This window comes from Oreochromis niloticus, linkage group LG9 (genome assembly GCF_001858045.2).
Source record: "Oreochromis niloticus isolate F11D_XX linkage group LG9, O_niloticus_UMD_NMBU, whole genome shotgun sequence".
NCBI classification, from domain to species: domain Eukaryota; kingdom Metazoa; phylum Chordata; class Actinopteri; order Cichliformes; family Cichlidae; genus Oreochromis; species Oreochromis niloticus.
In genome coordinates, this window is record NC_031974.2 from 33,996,110 (window position 1) to 34,018,259 (window position 22,150).

General features: G+C 41.0%; 2 protein-coding genes across 4 annotated transcripts in view; both read left to right on the plus strand.

The window, feature by feature from the left end:
• The window catches only part of LOC112847800 (syncytin-A-like), a 670,150-nt gene that overhangs the window by 549,107 nt on the left and 98,893 nt on the right, over nucleotides 1-22,150 (plus strand). The gene's annotated exons all lie outside the window — the stretch shown is intronic.
• Nucleotides 9,835-17,492, plus strand: LOC112847814 (uncharacterized). 3 transcript variants are annotated; one of them, XM_025910276.1, is made up of 4 exons: nucleotides 9,835-9,938; nucleotides 16,260-16,456; nucleotides 16,571-16,679; nucleotides 16,963-17,492. In XM_025910276.1, exons 2-4 carry the CDS (start codon nucleotides 16,261-16,263, stop codon nucleotides 17,201-17,203), a joined length of 546 nt encoding a protein of 181 aa, XP_025766061.1. In that variant the 5' UTR covers nucleotides 9,835-9,938; nucleotide 16,260; the 3' UTR covers nucleotides 17,204-17,492. The 3 variants fall into 3 exon arrangements, 2 of the variants coding, with proteins under 2 accessions (XP_025766061.1, XP_025766062.1); XR_003221608.1 differs by lacking the exon at nucleotides 9,835-9,938 and having other exon boundaries at nucleotides 14,699-16,456; XM_025910277.1 differs by lacking the exon at nucleotides 9,835-9,938 and having other exon boundaries at nucleotides 15,750-16,456.

A 22,150-nucleotide genomic window follows, 5' to 3' on the forward strand; every position in this document is an offset into this window, starting at 1 on the left:
GTCATCTATCGTCAAACTGATATAGAATAATATGTTGAAATAACAAACATCTAGAATTACATTTTACAGTGTACAGCAAGAACATCAAAAGCAAGGCTGGTGGTAGCAGTAAAAACTGGATAATTCTTCAGAGTTATGGGTCACATAAACTGCCTGGAGACATTTTAAGATGGCTGCCAAATGATGGGATTTTCATTTAGTCTTTCAATGCAAGCAGGATTTTGTTTCACTAGACACTAATGCTACCTTGAGTGTTTCATACTCTGAAATTTGAGTGAGTCCACAAGCACCCCAGGCCCCACACCCTATGACCACTAAGCAACATGCACCAACTGAGGCAGAGACAGAGAGACTCCAAAACAGTAACCAAAGATCTCCTACACCCAGGCAGCTGCCAGACCCCCGTAGTCCCAGAGACCGGTTTCCAGTTCATGAGGATAGTTTTCTTAGCGATGCATTATGGGATGGCTGTAGCTCAGGAGGTAGAGCAGGTCACCTACTGATCGGAAGGTGGTTCGATCCCTGGCTCCTCCAGTCCGCATGTCAAGTATCCTTTGGCAAAATACTAACCCTAAGTTGCTCTCCGATGCATCCATCGGAGTATGAATGTGTGTGAATGTAGTTATAGTATAAGTATAGGTAAGGTATAAGTATAGAGAAAGTGCTTGTGAGATTGGGTGAATGTGGCATGTTGTACAGAGCACTTTGAGTATTCTGGGAGAGTAGAAAAGCGCTATATAAGAATCAGTCCATTTACCATTTCAGTCCATTGGCAAGTAAGGAGTATATATGATGTATTTGTTTCCATATCTAGTTCACTTGTGATCATCTATAAGTGTGATTGTCTTTATGAACGAGGTTTGTGAGTTCCTTAGGAAAAGCAATACATCATCAGCATACAGGCTTATCTTATGGTCTATATTTTCAGTTTGAACTCTTTTGATATCTATATTTCATCAGATCTCTGGTGCTTCTCTGTAGTTTGAAGCTTTGTGAAATGGTAAATGGACTGATTCTTATATAGCACTTTTCTACTCTCCCAGAGTACTCAAAGCGCTGTATACAACATGCCACATTCATCCCCTCACACCCATTCTCACAAGCACTGACTCTAAACCGAGTGCTTTTTCTAACAACATTCACACTCCGATGGATGCATCGGAGAGCAACTTGGGGTCAGTATCTTGCCCAAGGATACTTGACATGCAGACTGGAGGAGCCAGGGATCGAACCACCAACCTTCCGATCAGTAGGTGACCTGCTCTACTTACTGAATTCAACATTTAAAATCTGGCACATTTGTATTCTTGTTTGATAACAATAGCAGACCCTACCTGGCAGGTAATGTGCAGTACAGCTGACTCTTCTGATTTTTAAAAAAAGGCGTCCCTTGTATTTTAAAATGAATCAAGATGCAAAACTATGGCACACTCCTTATTAACTCTTTATTGACAGGTTAAATACATGATATTTTGCTACCTTTACTGTGTTTTAAATCATGCAGACAGAGAAAAAGTGTTGGAAAGCAGAGGTAAGCAACATCCCCACGGAGGTCCTGCCAATAAGCAAGCAAAATCAACCTGTCAAATCTCTCTTTGTGTGTATCACACAGAAAGAGGTAGAACATGGGTGAAGCAAAGCTAAGAGTTATAGCAGCAACCTCTTGCCAATGAGCAAACACTCTTCTTCACTGTGTAGCTGCTACTACTACCCACACAGCACATATATATGTCAACAACACATCACTCTTGGTTTAGTATTTATATCTATCCATGCTTCTTCATTACGTTCTTGTTCTAGTCATTCAACATCTAGAATGAGCATCCTGACTGTTCATGTCAGCCTCTTGGTTCTTCAAGAGTGTCACTCAAAGCAAGGCTCACAAGGACAAATGAGAAATATGATTTTCCTGTAAAAGGGGGAATCTTTTTCTGTGTGAAAGAGCAAACGTCAAACCTTTCATTAGTGTCTTCATTTTGGGACTGGTGATAACAGCGGCATGACCTTTGCTAGCTAAACATTGAGCACTTAAACTGGGGGGCGGCGCGTGGTGTCAGCAGGGCCTTGAATGACTCCTGGTTGATTCTCTTGCTGTTATAAATAGCGTTGCAGTCTTAATAATAGCCATCTTTGGTGCAATTAAATCATCCATTTCCCCCCTTATGGCCTTCACCTCCTGTCACATACATGATTTTTATATCCACCATAGACTGAAAAGGGTCAGGAGAAAGGAAGGAAAAATAGGAGGATTCTGCGAAGGATAATGGAAGAAGGAGGGGGATGACGATAGAGAGGGTGAGGTCAGCAGACACGGGGTTGTAGGTGGGGGGTGGCTGGCTGGAACGACAGGCCTTTTGTGTGTGTGCAGATTAATTAGAATCCTTCTGGACTGCCATTAGAGCTCATTAAAAGAAGCCACAGCCACATAGACGTCAAACAAAGAGCTGGGACTGAGCCCCAGTACAACCCCCACCACTGTCTGCCATATTCACAGTAACTGTGTGTGAATGTGTGTCTGCATATACTTATTGCCAAGTGTGTTTGAAGAGTGTATATTTATTTTTATTGAGAATCATTCATACGCAGTATATGCATCCATGTTTGTGTGTGTTCTGTTTGTAAGGATCTTTTAGTAGGCAGGTTTGCAGAATGTCTGTATATTATAAGACTAAATGTTGTGTATCATAAAAACCACAGCATGAATGTATATGTGCATTTGTGCATGTGTGCATACTTGTTATACACACATATTTGTGTGTCTTTGTATCGCTGCTAGGACTGATATTTAAATGAAGCATTATGTTAATTATATTTTTTGTTCCTTTTTGCCTGAGTCTCCACAGGCCCTGTTAGCATAAATGATGTTCCCCAAGCTAGCCTACTGAGGCTTGCCCATTTCTACTAAAGGGATGAATTAGGCCCAGATCAGATCCCTGTTCATTTTCAGTGAGGATGGGATGGATGTTCCACATGTATTACAATGAGAGTGTTTATGGCTGCTTATTAGCGGGTGCCCAAGGTGGCTCCAAATGATAATCTACTGGAGTTACTACAGAAACATACAGAACAGGCCTGTGGCTGTGACAATTACAGTAATGATCTGTAAAGCTTTAGTTTCACAAAAAAAGAAAAGAAAAAAGGTAGAAGGCAACTGCTGAAATGCTGCATGTGTACTGCACAAAAGGTGGAGAAAGTCTGCTGCGTTGACGTGACTTCTCAAGAATTAAAATCTCTAGCCACAAAAAACATGTTTTAGCTTTAAAGAAAGAAAGTTCCCTTCTAAAACAGCAATAACAATATAAAAATAGCAATAAATAGAAGCTGTATATTGTCAAATCGTACTCTAATGATTGTAGCACATGTATGTATATATGTGTATCAATACATTCTTCCTAATAGATGAGCCAATCTGAACAAAGCTTTATACAAACATTGTCACACATACAGCAATTATTAACATCTACATGTTTAAAAAAAGATTTATTATAGATCCAAATTCTTTCGATTTTTACATTTAGGCTGCCAACATTAATGTGTTAACGCATGTTAATCCTTCGTCAGGATTAACGCAATTACAATTTTCAATGCAATGAACCCATCTGGAGCACAGAATGGACAAACTTTATACAAACTTCCCAAAATGCATTAACAGTGACATTTCAGGGATTTTGAGTCATTCTGCGCTCCAGATGGGTCACGCACTGACTGGATTGAACATGATCTTGATGTTGGAAATGCTGCCAATCAAGTAATGATTCTATTGCATGTTACCAGAGAAGTGTAAACATTTCAATGCTTCAAAATGATATTGCATACTGCGTTGATCTGATGCGCAGCTACATTTCTTGGGAGGTGCATGTCAGGAGGTTATGGTTTAGAGCAAACCACTAAATCCTTCTTTGGTCTCTGTTCAAAGCAGGGGCGATTCTAGGATTAGAGCTTTGGGGGTGCTGAGCACCCAGAGAGCTGCTCAGCCAGGCAAGACAAACTTTACTCGTCACGATGAGACTTCTTCCCCGTCTCTGTCAGTCCCTGCATCCTTAAATGTCTCCAGTTGTCCCGAGTTCCCTCTGACTGTCTCCTTGGTGCATTTAAACCCCTGTTCCTCCCTGTCCTCGTCATCTGTTGTCTTCGTCTCTGTTATCAGTCATCAAAATTTTACCATCTCTGTGCAAGTCTGCAAATTTCTTTATTAAATCATAAGATTCTTAAATTCATCAAGTCTCTCTCTGTGCCTGGGTCCTCGTCACAAAACATGACATCACTGTTTTGTACATTTTAACACAATTGAATCCCGACAATCGTAAAAGACAAACAAAACACTTTTTTGAAAAGTGTGTGTGTGTGTGTGTGTGTGTGGGGGGGGGGGGGGGGGGGGGGGGGGGGATAATGAATGATGCTAATAGTGAGTAAAAAGTAGACAGTATAATACAGATACATAAAAAAACACTCCCAAAACAGAATAAATTATTACAAAATTGCAGATACTAATTTTACTAATTTAATAATACTATTTTGGTGTTGTAAGATTTATGAGTTTCATGCTTTCATAGTGGTACTTGGGAGAGATTGACATTTTTCTCAGGTGGTACACACTGTAAAAAGTTTGAGAAACACTGATAAGTGTATGTGTGCTTTTGGAAAACATTTAAAGCTGCTGTCAAAGGAGTTTGCAAAGAAAAGCGTCTGGACTTCTTTAAGTTGCTTGAAGACATTTCACCTCTCATCCGAGAAGCTTCTTCAGAACTGAAGAAGCTTCTCGGATGCTGCGTCTCAGCCACCATCGCTCTGGCAGCAACGGTGCTAGAGCCAGAGTAGGGGAGAGCTAGAACAAACCATTTTGGGGGGGGGTATCTATACTTTTGTTGTTAAAATGTTACGTCTCAACCAAGTACTGTATGCTTTTTATATTTTTAGTAGTGTGTCACACAAACAGCAAATATTGTCAAAAAAAGTAAGAAATCTTTGGGGGTGCTTTGATTCATTTTGGGCGTGCTGAAGCACACCCAAAAATGGGCTAAAAACGCCCCTGGTTCAAAGCCTAAAAGTTTGAGTGTTGGTAGCGAACCAACCCGGTGCATGACAAAAACGTTATAGTTTGCACCTTTTCTGCACACTCAGGATTGCGCTTGTGTTAGGCCGAGTACATTGATGGTGGAACATTTAGTATCCTGAGGGGATACATTTACTTCTTGAGGAATTCAACAATAGTTGTTTCAGTCTGAGAGTAAAACCTGTCTTGAAGGTTTGTTAAAGTAACGAATAATGTTGTGTTATGTTGAAAATGTTAATTTAATCCTCATTTTATAGTTTTGTGCAAAGTGCAGAGCAAGTTAACATAACGTTATCCGGCTTAGCAGCTGAGCTGACTTCAGCTAGCATTTGTGTTGCAACATTGGCTATGTGAGGTGTGGGTAAAAGTAATTTTTAAATGTTTACTTGTAACTTTTGTGGGAAGTCAGTTAAGACACTGAGAGGTTGTGTTCTGCATTACAAACTCCATCAGAGTGAACCACATTGTTTACTTAAGAGCTTTAGATGCTGTTTGTGAGCAGGTATTTTGCTGATATGCAGCATTTCAGGCTCATTTAAAAAAAAGCCTGCATATGGTCCTTTTAATATCACTGTCAGGATGCCTGATAACACTGGTAGATATGTGAATGCCTTATGTGAATGCCAGTGTTGAGATGGTAAGGCTCTAACAGATCACTTAAAGGCGCATACTGTGGAAGGACATCCTATGAGTTGTACAGTGACAGGATGCAAACATTTTTAAAAGTTTAAATTGTCATTTACACAGATGCACATACTTTTCAGACCGCAATCAAATATCCCAACTGAATCTGTTAAGTATGGCCCTAAAGTGTGTAAATTTGTTGAAGTTAACATTGCCTGAATATCCACATTGAGGTCCTTCAGAGGTCAGCAGTTTCATTTTTTGAATGAATCACTGTTTATGGTGGTTGATTATGACTTCTTGTGTTCACAATTGTGTGAAGGGCACACAAATTGAACCAAAGAAAAACAAGACATAACCCAAACCAGAATGAACCCAAGCGTCCTCAGCCCTCATTGCAAATCTCTCTGATCATGAATCGAGAGAGACATGTTAAACATGGACTGAACTGAACTGCTGAGGTTGAATACATGTTTTCAGTTAACTTTACTATGTTAATCAGCAGTTAATTTGTCTCTGTTCAAATGTGAACTGAAATTATACTTTTTGGTGGTGTTAGTAATTCCTAATGATTACTTGATTTTTTATGATTTTTTGTTAGAGGCTGTACTTTCAGTTAGGTCAAATCAGAACCAAATCCACTGGGGGGGTTGCCCGCAGGCCGACCGTGTGGGAAGTCGCAGCTCCTCCAAGACCCTGTCCAGGGATAAAATGGAAGTGAGGAGCTTCAAGTGGCCTGGAAGGTGCCCAGTGATGGCGTGGCTTGGTTGATGGCTGAGCAGGACATGGACGTGGAGGCCCTGCAGGCCATGCAGGACGTGATCTGGCAGGCGCACAGACCTCTGTGCTGGAGACGTGGCTGGACCAGATGGCACAGAAACTTCTAACAGAGCAGAACCAGCCAGTGTGGAAACCTCTGGTGGAGCTGATCAGCACCAGATGGTGTGGAAACCTTGAGGCGACTTTTGTTGTGATTTGGCGCTATATAAATAAAATTGAATTGAATTGAATTGAAACCCCTGGCAGAGCTGACGCAGGCTGGTCAGGTGACAGCGTAGTAGCTGTCGGCGGTTGAGCAGGTGGCTGGACGGACTCCCCTGAGCCTCCAGCGGAGACTGGTGGCGGCTGGACTGGCTGCACCGTTTCAAAACCTCCGGGGATCCAGAGCCAGCTGAGTCCAGAGACTCACTGTCAAAATAAAACAGGAAATATGAGACATTCTCAAGGACACGGACTTGACACAGTGACATGGAGACAGGACTGGGGGAGACAGAGAGGGAACATGGAGCACAGAGACAAGAGTAACTACATGAGAAACATGGAACACCGGAAGGGCACAGGGACAGAAACCTAAAGAGTAGGGACTATAAATATAACACCAACAGAAAACAATAAAGAGAACCAAAATCATGAAAAAAAACAATTTAAAGAATATAACTTAAACCAAATTACACGTACTGGAACACAGACCCAGTACCGTGACACCACTGAAGTGCAGTATCTTTAATGCCTGCAGCATGCTCTAATCGCTGCAATCAAAATGTTGTGGGCAGCCTTGTAGGAATGGGGTGAAAAAGAGACAAACAGAAGTCTATGTGTTAGTGGCTTGAGTGATGGGGATTACTCAGACCATGGCCTAGTTTGGTCGGTGGGTGGGTTGAGGGGATCAGGGTGGCATGTAGAGGGATAGTGTTTATTTAATGTCCTAATGGCCCTGGGGAAGAAGCTGTTTGTGAATCTGCAGGTGTGGGACCTGATTGATCAGAGGGCAGTGGGTCGAACAGGTAGTGGGCAGGGTTCAAGGGGTCATGTGTAATGACCCTGGTTTTCCTGTGACAGGAGAAGCTGGGGATGGCCTCCAGGGCTGGTAATTCAATTTTAATTCAATTCAATTTTATTTATACTGCCCAACAACAGTCACCTTAACGTGATTTATATTGTACGGTAGACGCTACAATAATACATACAGAGGAAAAACCCAACAATCATATGACCCCCTCTTTGCGACCAGGTGGGGTGAGGGAAGGAAGACAGGACAAAAGACATACTGTGCGAGAGAGCCAGAGATTAATAAGTATCATTCAATGTAGATAGGTCTATTAACATATAGTCAACGAGATACTGAAGGAGAAATAGTCAACAAAATAAATGAGCCAGAGAATCATAGATTTACTAAACTGACCGACAATAATAGTTCCAATATTTTATTTTTGTCCATAAATAATTTTTCTCATCCATATTTAAAAAAAATACTTGTAGTACCTTCTACAACCAAATAAGGTGAATTTCTTTCCACAACAGTGGGGGAAACAATTAATGTTGAGAGACCGAATATTAAACAAAATGTACACACACAAACACACACAAGCATTATATAAAAGTTATTTCAGTCAATGACATTGACATGCATCAGAAGGAGGCAGTTGAGGGCATATGACAAGGACATGCTGGAGAGATTATATCTCTCGACTGGCCTGGGAACACCTTGGTGTTACCCCAGAGAGGCTGGAGGAGGTGGCTGGGGAGAGGGAGGTATGGACCCGACCCCGGATAAGCGGAAGAAGATGGATGGATGGATGGATGGATGGATGCATGGACATTGACATGCAGTCAATTTATAAGTATTTGATCCCTTGCAGCCTTGCTGACACCATGGACCTGCCAAACACCAATGACTTGTCAAAGGATTTCAGGGACAACATTGCAGACCTGCACAAAGCTGGAATGGGCTACAAGACCATCAACAAGAAGCTTAATGAGAAGACAACTGCTGGGGTTAGTATACAGAAATGGAAGGAATACAGAATGTCAATCTACAGGGAGTGCAGAATTATTAGGCAAGTTGTATTTTTGAGGAATAATTTTATTATTGAACAACAACCATGTTCTCAATGAACCCAAAAAAACTCCTTAATATCAAAGCTGAATGTTTTTGGAAGTAGTTTTTAGTTTGTTTTTAGTTTGAGCTATTTTAGGGGGATATCTGTGTGTGCAGGTGACTATTACTGTGCATAATTATTAGGCAACTTAACAAAAAACAAATATATACCCATTTCAATTATTTATTTTTACCAGTGAAACCAATATAACATCTCCACATTCACAAATATACATTTCTGACATTCAAAAACAAAACAAAAACAAATCAGCGACCAATATAGCCACCTTTCTTTGCAAGGACACTCAAAAGCCTGCCATCCATGGATTCTGTCAGTGTTTTGATCTGTTCACCATCAACATTGCGTGCAGCAGCAACCACAGCCTCCCAGACACTGTTCAGAGAGGTGTACTGTTTTCCCTCCTTGTAAATCTCACATTTGATGATGGACCACAGGTTCTCAATGGGGTTCAGATCAGGTGAACAAGGAGGCCATGTCATTAGTTTTTCTTCTTTTATACCCTTTCTTGCCAGCCACGCTGTGGAGTACTTGGACGCGTGTGATGGAGCATTGTCCTGCATGAAAATCGTGTTTTTCTTGAAGGATGCAGACTTCTTCCTGTACCACTGCTTGAAGAAGGTGTCTTCCAGAAACTGGCAGTAGGACTGGGAGTTGAGCTTGACTCCATCCTCAACCCGAAAAGGCCCCACAAGCTCATCTTTGATGATACCAGCCCAAACCAGTACTCCACCTCCACCTTGCCCAGTAAACACCAGTATGTGGGCCCCACATGGGCTATGGGGGTTCCAAGTGGGGATGGGCTTACAATGGGCATCCAATCTGGGACCCACCTAGGTTAGCCATGTAGGACCCACCTGAGCCAGCCCAGATGGGGTATGTTCTATGGGCACCATATGGGTAATATATGGGAAGTTGCACGAACAAGCAACTGAGTTTAACGACCTTAGTTAAGTATAATTATTAGTCATGTGTAAGTATAAACATGAATTAAGATGAAATAACTGATAATAAATTATGCCAGAGGCAGCATATGTATATTTAATTAATAACAAAATATACATGTAAAATATATTAATATAAGTGAAACACAAAGAACAGATGTGACTTCAAATTGTAAGACGCTTAATAAAATAAAATAAATGGTTTTACATTTGAGTGGGAAAAAAATTTCACTCCATGTAGGAGTGATTTTCGAAATCTTGCGTTATTTCATGAAATATCACGAGGTTTTCTCAAACCCGTCCCCCCCCTCCATTCTGGAACATTCTTCATTTTGCGCCTTTGGACAAAGCTGACCGTTAAGCTGGCAATTTTTGGATTAAGTGCATCTTTGAGCTACGGACTTATTTTCTGCAATAAAGGTAAGAACTTTTGGACATAATTTGAATCCCTAAGTATAAATGAAATGTTTACAAAGTTATGATGCTGCAAAGTAAAGTATGGCACAACTGCTGGCGAACTTTTTGCTAGCACTCAAGCAAGGCTAAGCTAGTTGAAATTTTTACGTAATGTTGGATTTAGCCAATTTTCACAGTTTGAAAGCATCGTCTGGTGTCCTGTATACTGCTTAACTAGCACCAAAATTAATTACTGCGTATACTTAACATCAAGTTGTACTTAAACATTATCTTGGTTTCTCTCTATGATTAGTATTAATAAAGGACTGTATTAGACCAATTTAACGAAGTTCTAATTTTTTAAGAGGAATATGGGAGGGTATTTTCACTATCAGAGCAACCAAAATTGCTTTGGTGTTGTCTTTATTAGCTTCATTCCTCACGGCTAAGTGAGGAGGGTAGGCCATGGCCATGAGCAACTAGTCCCCAGCTTTTGCCCCTGTGTCAGTAGCATGCACAGCAGTCAGAGAGGCAGATCAGTGAGCACTCTATTTCTGTAGAAGATATCATCATTTTTCTTGCCATTGTTCTCATTTTTCCAGAAAAAGCAAATAAAACATAGGTGATCTTGATTTGTTTGGGGTTTTTTTTAATACACACTTTAGTATGCAACTTTATATGTGTAGTTGTTTTAGTGAGAACTTAATCAGAAATAGTGTAGTGACTCTAGAATCTGCCTCTTACTGTTGTGCAAGCTCTGTACATGAGGGAAACTGATTATCCGGTTGTTCATTGATGATGCGACGAATCCTACTTCCGGGCCTAAAGTAGTCTGCGTTTAATATGGCTTTTGTGTTGTTAACATGTTTAATGCTTTGTATTTTCTTCTATTTAATCTCAAAAAGCTCCTAAAAACATTCAGTGATCACCGTTGACCTCCCTCGGCTTTTATTACCGCTAATCATTTATTTAAGCTCAGTTTTTAAAACCTTACGATGTAACTACAGCACAGCCCATGCAGCAGTATATGAATAACTAACCTCGTATTGTGGATGGATTATCTCAGTTGTTCTCCTGGTTGAAGTCTGGTCCGTTTACAGCATCCTGCCATGCGATTACATTTTTTCCTGACCACTGAGAACACTCACGTTAACTTTTATCGAGTGGAAAAAAAGTTAGCTTGTTTATATTATGCTAACATAGCTGTGTCGCTAGCGGTCACGTAGCACATCGTTATATACCAGCTAGCCAAACTTCAGTAACCCTACAAACGTCACTGCTGTTTAGTTTTCTGTCTTCATTTATGTTGGAAGTGACAGCAGAGCTGTACGTTTGAATTTGTTTCTAAACCCCTGCAGTCAGGACATGCTATATTGTATTTAGATGGAAGCTAGCGAGCTAACTTCCTGCTAACTTCTAACTCTGTTAAATGTCATAAATTCCGTTTTCATGGATGCCTGGATGTTAAACTCAATTGTTACACCTGGTAGAGAAGAACGCTGATCATTTTATTAAAGATGAAAGACTTTAGACAGTGTTTTAACTCTCAGTAATGCCACAGTGATCATTTGATATATGGACCTCCAGCAGAGTTTAGGCCCAGACACGGCCAGTGACGTCAGACTGAACAACCGGATTTAAGCAGAACTGATCGGTCTTGTTAGGGCCACAGTGCCAACTCCTTTTACTATGATTGCCGTGGCCCTCCTTTTTTCCTTTTTGTAATGTATATTTAGCTAGAATCTACAGATTTATTTATTTATAAAAAGAAAAGCAATTGCTCTTTGGATGTGGTTCTAAAGATCTGTGATCTTTAAGTGTTTGTCTGCTGCCTGATTTGTGCATGCACACTGTTATTTTAATTTGTTTGATGTACTAGAGCTTATTATATAGAAGTAGATCTTTGCCCACATTGACTTCTAAATATCTAAAGCTAAACTGAAGGACCAATAGCACAAATCCCCACCAGAAGATGATTGTTCCTATATTTCTGATACACAAGTGACAGCCAAATGCTAAAGTGAATGAAATTTAAGAAAAAGGCCTTATTAACCACGATTAATAACATGTAAATGTGCTTTGGATAGTTGTCAGGCCCCAATAATATTTCTGAGTAAGGACCTGTTGATGTACAGGGTGGGCCATTTATATGGATACACTGTAATAAAATGGGAATGGTTGGTGATATTAAAGTCCTGTTTGTGGCACACTAGTATATGTGAGGGGGCAAACTCCTCAAGATGGGTGGTGACCATGGTGGCCATTTAGAAGTCGGCCATCTTGGATACAACTTTTGTTTTTTCAATAGGAAGAGGGCCATGTGACACATCAAACTTATTGGTAATGTCACAAGAAAAACAATGGTGTGCTTGGTTTCAACGTAACTTTATTCTTTCATGAGTTATTTACAAGTTACTCTTTGTTCACAGCCATTGACATGTCGAAGAGGTTAACACATGAGGAGCGGATTGAAATTGTGTTGATATCTGGTGAACGCAGTAACCGGGTCATTGCAGCAGATTTCAATGCAAGACACCCTACGAGACCACCCATCTCCCATGCTACAGTTAGCAAACTGCTTGCTAAGTTTCGTGAAACTGGTTCAGTGTTGGATTTGCCAAAATGTGGACGCAAGAAAACTGTCACTAATGAAGAAACATCAGTGGCTGTCCTAGCTTCATTCAGCAAGAGCCCACAGCGTAGCACTCACCACATGTCACTGGAGAGTGGCATTAGTCGAACATCCCTTCGGCGGATATTAGCTACTCAGAAATGGCACCCTTACAAACTCCAGCTACTGCAGCATCTCAATGAGGATGACCCAGATCGGCGCACAGAATTTGCAGAATGGGCAAAACAAAATTTGGAACAGGACCCTCAGTTCACGCAGAAGATTTTGTTCAGTGATGAGGCAAACTTTTATGTGAATGGTGAAGTTAACAAACAAAACCACCGCTATTGGTCTGACACTAACCCACATTGGATGGATCCCTCCAAGACTGTTGGAACAACAAAAGTGATGGTTTGGTGTGGTATATGGGGTACACCGATAGTGGGTCCATTCTTCATCAATGGAAACCTCAAGGCCACTGGATATTTGAAATTGCTACATGATGATGTGTTTCCCTCTTTATGCACTGAAGCTGGCACGTTCCCTGAGTTTTTCCAGCAAGATGGTGCACCACCACATTATGGGTGCCAGGTCCGAGCATTCCTAGATGAACAGTTTCCTGGAAAGTGGATTGGTTGTTGTGGGCCAGTTGAATGGACCCCAAGGTCTCCCGATCTGACCCCCTTAGACTTTTATCTTTGGGGTCATCTGAAGGCAATTGTCTATGGTGTGAAGATATGAGATGTGCAGCACCTATGTCAAAGAATTGTTTCAGCAAGCAAAGAAAGACACAACTCAAACATGTATATACATGGGTGATCTCAGTGGAGACTCACCCTGAGACATCAGTTCTCTCTTTATTTATACACTGCTCCTTCCTAAAATATGTCAGGTCGGCGCCCCTTGTGTGTAAAACAACTCCTTACAAGGTGATAACAATGAAACATATTTAAACTGTTAAAAATAGTAACCAGTCAAGCTTATCTCAGCAAACTCAGCAAGGGTGGAGGCACCTGTGGTATTCTCTCATGCAAGCTTTTTCATGAAACACAGTAAAATAGGAGATTTAAATGAAGCTAAACAACTAGGGGTTTTTAACTACAATAAAGCAGAATACATATAAAAATCCTTTAACAACCTGAAACTACGGATACTGGATGCCTGTGCTGGCATTTCTCCTGCGGTGTTGCTATCAGTGTGTGAAGAGTGGGAGAAGAGGGTTGCATTGACAATCCAACACAATGGGCAGCACATTGAACACATTTTATAAGTGGTCAGAAACTTGTAAATAACTCATGAAAGAATAAAGTTACGTTGAAACCAAGCACACCATTGTTTTTCTTGTGACATTACCAATAAGTTTGATGTGTCACATGGCCCTCTTCCTATTGAAAAAACAAAAGTTGTATCCAGGATGGGCGACTTCTAAATGGCCACCATGGTCACCACCCATCTTGAGGAGTTTGCCCCCTCACATATACTAATGTGCCACAAACGGGACTTTAATATCACCAACCATTCCCATTTTATTACGGTGTATCCATATAAATGGCCCACCCTGTAGTTAGTGTAACCCATCCAAGCTCTTACCCAGGTGACTGAAAAATACTACATTTTATCCTTTTTATACGTCTTATCTTTCAGAAAGCAATGGAGCAATCTGAGAGGACAAAGAGAAGAAAAATAGCTGCGAAAGTTGTTGAACATTTGCGTCTCGTTTCACAGCAGAATGAGTCAGATCATCATCAGGACTTAATTTTTTGCTCGGATTCTTTTGAGAATAAACCCCTTGTGGAAGAGTACCATGATTGCGATGAACATGCTGGAGTCAGTTCACAAAATGAACAATCTGCAGACATTTTTTATGATGCTTTGGACTTTGACGTGTTTCCTGAAGACTCTGAAAGTGGGATGTCTGTGTTTAATGAATTTGATCTGGACGATGACTGTTTCGATTCTGATGCTTTTTCAGACACATCAGATGATACAAAAGGACTTGCAGAGTGGGCTGCAGAATACAATGTGTCACATAATGCTTTGTCTGCCCTTCTTAAAATTCTTAGACAGAAAGGTCTTGATGTACCACTAGATGCTCGAACGTTGATGTCAACTGCCCGCAAATGTAATGTGATAAATGTGGCTGGGGGATCATACTACCACTTTGGTTTAAAGAATTCAATTGTTGCAGCATTGGAGCTTTTAGATTTTGATTTAAAGAAACTAACAAACAATCTAACACTTAGAATTAATGTTGATGGTCTACCTTTATTCCGCAGCAACAATGTTAGTCTGTGGCCTATTCTGGGTAGAATCAAGGAGATCCCAAATTGTGATGTTTTTGTGATCGGGTTATACTCAGGTACAACCAAACCTTCTAATGTACAGGAGTACTTGAACGACTTTGTACAAGATGTAAGGGCAATTATACAAGATGGAGTTCAGTATAATGGTGTCCATTTCAGTGTTGCTGCTCCAGATGCATTCATTTGTGATGCACCTGCTCGTGCTTTTCTTAAATGTGTGAAGGGACACACTGGCTATTATGCGTGTGAGCGGTGCACTCAAAAGGGCATGTATGTGAATAGGAGATTGTGTTTTCCTGAAATTTCTGCTGAGCAAAGGACTGATGAGACTTTTCGTGCTATGGCCTACAAAGAGCATCAGGTTGGGGTGTCACCTCTGAATGAGTTGGGTGTGGGACTAGTCTCAGGTTTTGTGCTGGACTATATGCACCTTGTGTGTCTGGGGGTAATGCGAAAGCTTATTTATCTTTGGTTAAAAGGTCCCCGAAAATGCAGACAGTCTATGCAAATTCTAACCGTGATTTCAGCATTCATGGTTTCTGTCAGGCAATATTTGCCTAAATGTTTTGCAAGGAAACCAAGATCTCTCCTTGAAATTAGCATGTGGAAAGCAACTGAATTGAGGCAATTTTTGCTTTACACAGGCCCAGTTGTTTTATTTAATAATATACCAAGCCAAATGTATAGACACTTTATACTGTTATCTGTATCTATAAGAATTCTTCTAAGTCCTGATTTGTGTATTGATAACTGTGATTATGCAGACGATGTTTTAAAGCAGTTTGTGAAAGATTTTGGTTTGATTTATGGTCTTGAATTTGTTGGTTATAATGTACATAATTTAATACACCTAGCTGAAGATGCGCGAAAGTCTGGACCTTTGGACAGTATTTCCTGCTTCCCATTTGAAACCTTCCTGGGTAAACTGAAAAAGATCGTGCGGAGGCCTCATAAACCTGTGGAACAAATTGTCAAGCGCGTCTATGAGATGCAAAGTATTCAGAAGAAAAGAAAAGAGAGGATGTCTGTTCCCTCTCCTCTTAAACAGCCTCATAACTCTGGACCAATAACAAGTGATCTTGGAACTTTTAAGCAGTACAGAAAATACACTGATGGACAGACATATGTTTCTTGCTCCATGGGAGATAACTGTTTCAATGTAGGGGGGAAAATTCTTATTGTGGCAAACATTTTACAGGATTGCCAAGTTGTCAAAGCACTGTGTCAGGTCTTTGAAAACTGTAATGCCTTTTTCAGCTATCCATTGGACTCAACATGCCTTGGAATTTACTTTGTTTCAAATCTGTCTAAACAAATGCATCTTGTATTACTTGATGAATTAAAACAGAAAATTGTGCTTTTGCCACTGAAGTCTGGATATGTGGCATTGCCACTGCTGTACTAGTTGGCTTCTTTTTGCTTTCTCCCCAGCATGCTACCATTTGCAGTTGTTGATTTTCTGGATGGTGGAGGTGTATCCATAATTCCTTGCAAGTGGTTTACAGGACCAGCGGAAGATTCTTGTTTCTGGCCACCAGGGAGAGTCAATATCAATAAGGCTGTAAAGGATGGAGTTACTCCAGATGCAAACTGGTCACAGTACAGAGTTCGCATCTTGGGGAAAGCTGGTAAGAAGCATTTTTGTTTATTGCTACCAAATATTCTGTCATTAAAGACAGAACAAAAGATTTCCCTGTAATTTCACTAACAACATTTTGTTGATGTATGTCAAAAATTTACAGAAAAATACGAAAATGCCAGGGTGAAACTGCGGAGGTCTGAAGCAACCTCTGATCTGCAGACTGAGTCGGATTCTGGAAGCAGATTGGGAAAAGGGAAGCGGAAAAGGAGGTAATTATGTTTCTTAAAAACGCCTTAAAAGCAACAATTTATTGTGGTGATTATAAGAAAAACAAAAACAAACAGACAGCATCATTAGTAGACCATTGCTGCTCACCAGATTTAGATATGATCTTAAAATAGCACTTTGTAACTTTTTGACTTTTAAAAATCAGTTTTAGACTCCTTTTGATGCCGGACTATACATTAATTATTTTTTTTTAGTTTGTAGGACTAACCAGTAACTAAATTGTTTGTGGCGTTTTTTAATATTTTTTTTAAAATTCATTTTAAGGCCAGTGATCCAGTCAAGCTCAGATGAGGATTGGGACAACGCTGCGGAACAGCCAGAGAACTCATCACCATCAGCAATGGAGAATAGACATTCAAGTGAAACTCCCCACCAGAACATCACTCATCCATTTGTTCGGCTACCACCACCTTCAACTCCTTCACAAGCAGTTCCAAGACAACTTGTACAAGCCACCAATACCAGCATGTTTGTACGTGTTCTCTCTGGTTTGCAGCATACTTGAAGACGTAGGAGGTCAAACAACCTGATCAGCCCCACCTTCAAAACAACTCCAGTAGTATTTCAAATCTGATGTTATTTGTGAAAAAATGCACTTTTTTTCAAGACCAATGGATCAGTAAATGAGTGAGAAGCTGTGTTTCAGTGCATTTTGTTTTCTTTTAAACTGTATAACATTGATTTGTTATTGTTTTGTGTATACTAGGGACCTTTTTTGTCAACTTGTTCTCTAAACAAAAAAATTATTTGTATAGTATATTAATCAGTATTGTAAAATAAAAAAGAATAACTGACTTTGTTGTACAGGTGATTTAAATTTTAGCTTACTGTATTATCCAAAATCCCATCTGGGCAAGCACACTTGGGGCCACCATGGAAACTGCGGACAAAAGTAGCTGGGTCCCAGGTGGGTAACCCAAATGGGCCCCAACTATCAGACCCACTCCTACCCATCTGGGTCCCACACTTGTTTTTTGGCTGGGCCTGATTTGGGGCCCATCCAGGGCCCGTCATTAACCCATCTGGGCAAACACACTTGGGGCCACCATGAAATCTGCGGACAAAAGTAGCTGGGTCCCAGGTGGGTAACCCAAATGGGCCCCAACTATCAGACCCACTCCTACCCATCTGGGTCCCACACTTGTTTTTTGGCTGGGCCTGATTTGGGGCCCATCCAGGGCCCGTCATTAACCTATGTGGGCAAACACATTTGGGGCCACCATGGAAACTGAGGACAAAATTAGCTGGACCCCAGTTGGGTTTCCCAAGTGGGCCCCAAATATTAGCACTGCTGCTCCCTATTTGGGCCCCACATATGTGTGTTGACTGGGTGCTGGCGTCTGAGTCGGACTGGAGCTCTCTGCCCTTTACCAATCCAGCCACGGGCCCATCCATCTGGCCCATCAAGACTCACTCTCATTTCATCAGTCCATAAAACCTTAGAAAAATCAGTCTTGAGATATTTCTTGGCCCAGTCTTGACGTTTCAGCTTGTGTGTCTTGTTCAGTGGTGGTCGTCTTTCAGCCTTTCTTACCTTGGCCATGTCTCTGAGTATTGCACACCTTGTGCTTTTGGGCACTCCAGTGATGTTGCAGCCCTGAAATATGGCCAAACTGGTGGCAAGTGGCATCTTGGCAGCTGCACGCTTGACTTTTCTCAGTTCATGGGCAGTTATTTTGCGCCTTGGTTTTTCCACACGCTTCTTGCGACCCTGTTGGCTATTTTGAATGAAACGCTTGATTGTTCGATGATCACGCTTCAGAAGCTTTGCAATTTTAAGACTGCTGCATCCCTCTGCAAGATATCTCACTATTTTTGACTTTTCTGAGCCTGTCAAGTCCTTCTTTTGATCCATTTTGCCAAAGGAAAGGAAGTTGCCTAATAATTATGCACACCTGATATAGGGTGTTGATGTCATTAGACCACACCCCTTCTCATTACAGAGATGCACATCACCTAATATGCTTAATTGGTAGTGGGCTTTCGAGCCTATACAGCTTGGAGTAAGACAACATGCATGAAGAGGATGATGTGGACAAAATACTCATTTGCCTAATAATTCTGCACTCCCTGTATAGCCCTTGGTCCGGAGCTCCAAACTGAGCTCTTTGGCATCAACTTGACCCACTGTGTTAGAGGAATGGATGCAGCCATGTACAGTAAAATCTTACACGAAAACCTCCTTCTCTCAGCCAGAACACAAATGGGTCTTTCAGCACAACAGTGACCCAAAACATACTGCCAATGCAATAAAGGAGTGGCTAAAGAAGAAGCACATTAAGGTCATGGACCAACATTGTCAGTCTCCAGAACTCAGTCCTATAGAAAATCTGTGGAAGAAGCTGAAGCTGTTGCCAAGTGGCAGCAAGAAACTTAAAGGGTTTAGAGAGTTTCTATAAAAAGTGGGCGAAAATCCCTCATGAGATGTGTGTAAATCTGCTGACCAACTACAAGAAATATCTTACCGCTGAGCTTGCCACCAAGTACTAAGTACATCTGCTTGCGATCAAATATTTATGTCATTCAGTGACGTGCAAATCAGTTTATAAGTTTTATTTAATGTGTTTTTCTAGATTCTTTTCTTTTAATTAAAATGAATCTGCCATAAAATGATAGACTTTTCATTTATTTGTAAGTGTACTAAGAATATTTGCAGGTGATTCAAGTGAAAGTATTCTTTAATCACGCATGTGTGGGGTAAAACACGAAATATGTTGCTATATAAAAGTTTTAAATTAATTCAGCTGCACAAATTAAGCTACAGAAAACACCAATGACCGATGACCAGGAGAGCACCCCAGTGATTTCAATTCAGTCCTCCTTATGGATCTTTAAACACGGCATGTTTAGCAAGTTTCTAACCAAAAGAAACTATTTTGTTGCAGTGTGTTTCTAATACACTTGACTCCAGATTTTACAAATATGACCAATCAACAGCTAATAGGTTATTAGCAGCATGATGGCAGTGCAGCAGTTATGTGGCTAAATTTGGATTATATGTCCTGATTTCCTCTGAAAAACCAGTAATGTTTAACACAGCTCAAGATCAAGGTATCCACTATGCTGCTGGGTTGCATGAATACATACCTGATTTAGGGGCCATTATGCCATAACAGGTTTCATAGCTTCCTGCTGATTTTCTATTATATGGGTTTTTAAAGTGTGTGAGTGTGCAAATATATGTGTGAGACATCTCGTTACTGCTGCGTCTAAGACAGCATTATGTCTTTCACCCCGAGGAATCGCGCACAGTAGATGCGCAGCAACCTGGCTGTTCAAAATATGAAAATCTTATGGACGATGTGGGAAAAGCTTTGTTGTTACAGGCTTTATGGTAATGCTCTTATGCATGAGAGCTGCATTCCTGTATAATATGCAAACGCTGCTTTACAGATTCAGGTCATGGAAAGGACAGGAGATGCCAACTCCTGGTAACTATACTACTACCAGTAAATTTTTTGCCTTCTCAATGGGCAAAAAATTGTGTTGTGTCAGTTGTGTTGTGCAGAGGTCAAGTTGGTACACAGCTGACAGCCCTATTTGACAACTGTAAGAATTCATATTTGCTGGTGACACTAGTTGGGAGTTATTCAAAATTGAAGGCACACTGAGCCAGCATGGCTACCACCACACCAGGTTTGTGTTTATTAGGATCATCATTTATTTTTCAACAGGACAATGACCCCAAACACAACTCCAGGCTCTGTAAGGGCTATTTGACCACGAAGGGTGATGGAGTGCTTCACAGGATGGCCTGGACTCCACAGTCACCTGACCTAAACCCAAATGAGATAATTTGGGATGAGATGGACCACAGAGTAAAGGCACAATGGTCAACAGGTGCTCAGCATCTCTGGGAACTCCTTCAAGACTGTTGGAAAACCATTTCATGAAGCTGATTGAGAGACTGCGAAGAGATACAAAGGGTGGCTATTTTTGAAGAATCTAAAATATAAAACATGTTTTGAGTTAGTTCACACTTTTTTGTTTACTACATAATTTCATGTGTTTATTCATAGTTTTGATGCCTTCGGTGAGAATCTACAGTAATAAAGAAAAATAATGAAAAACAATTAAATAAGAAGGTATGTTTTGACTGGTAGTGTGTATATATACATATGTATATATATATATATATATATATATATATATATATATATATATATTAACACCCATCTCGCCCCTGCGGGCGGTTTATCCTTCAAGCTCGGGTCCTCTACCAGAGGCCTGGGAGCTTGAGGGTCCTGCGCAGTATCTTAGCTGTTCCCAGGACTGCGCTCTTCTGGACAGAGATCTCCGATGTTCTTCCCGGGATCTGCTGGAGCCACTCGCCTAGCTTGGGAGTCACCGCACCTAGTGCTCCGATTACCACGGGGACCACCGTTACCTTCACCCTCCACATCCTCTCGAGCTCTTCTCTGAGCCCTTGGTATTTCTCCAGCTTCTCGTGTTCCTTCTTCCTGATATTGCTGTCATTCGGAACCGCTACATCGATCACTACGGCCGTCTTCTTCTGTTTGTCTACCACCACTATGTCCGGTTGGTTAACCACCACCATTTTGTCCGTCTGTATCTGGAAGTCCCACAGGATCTTAGCATTCTCCATCACCCTTGGGGGCATCTCCCATTTTGACCTTGGGACTTCCAGGTTATACTCGGCACAGATGTTCCTGTACACTATGCCGGCCACTTGGTAATAGAATAGAATAGAATAGAATAATCCTTTAATTGTCCCACAAGGGGAAATTTGGTTGTAACAGCAGCCAAAAAGACACATATACAAACAAACAGTACACAGGACACAGAACAGAAACATACACAATTTTTCTTAAATATTTACATTAAGGACAATGGTTACTATATACAGAGTACTGTACAGTTATTAAATTAAATAAAAATAAATACAAGTAAGAGGCAAACCAGGTTGTAGTGCGAATCGATTGATTAACGTATTGCAGTTACAGTGCTGATGTAAACATCTATGATTGTTGGGAGCAGTTCTGATTGTACAGTCTGACAGCTGCAGGGAGGAAGGACCTGCGGAAACGCTCCTTCATGCATCGAGGATGCAGCAGTCTGTCACTGAAAGAGCTCTGCAGTTCAGCAACATTTACATGCATGGGGTGGGAGACTCTGTCCATCAGAGATGTTATTTTGGCCAGAGTCCTTCTGTCTCCCACCACCTGCACTGGGTCCAGTGTGCATCCCAGAACAGAGCTGGCCTTCCTGATGAGTTTATCCAACCTCTTCCTCTCAGCTGCCGATAAACCGCTGCTCCAACATACCACACTGTAAAAAATGACAGATGCCACCACAGAGTCATAGCAGGTCTTTAAAAGCACTCCCTGTACTCCAAATGACCTCAGCCGCCTCAGCAGGTAGAGTCTGCTCTGACCCTTCCTGTAAAGAGCATCAGTGTTGTGGCTCCAGTCCAGTTTATTATTCAGGTGAA

Coding starts and splice junctions, on each gene's coding strand:
- LOC112847814 (XM_025910276.1), top strand. CDS start 16,261: ATGCTACCATTTGCAGTTGTTGATTTTCTGGATGGTGGAGGTGTATCC. Junction 16,457..16,570: donor TCGCATCTTGGGGAAAGCTG/GTAAGAAGCATT, acceptor AAAAATTTACAG/AAAAATACGAAAATGCCAGG. Junction 16,680..16,962: donor AAAGGGAAGCGGAAAAGGAG/GTAATTATGTTT, acceptor ATTCATTTTAAG/GCCAGTGATCCAGTCAAGCT.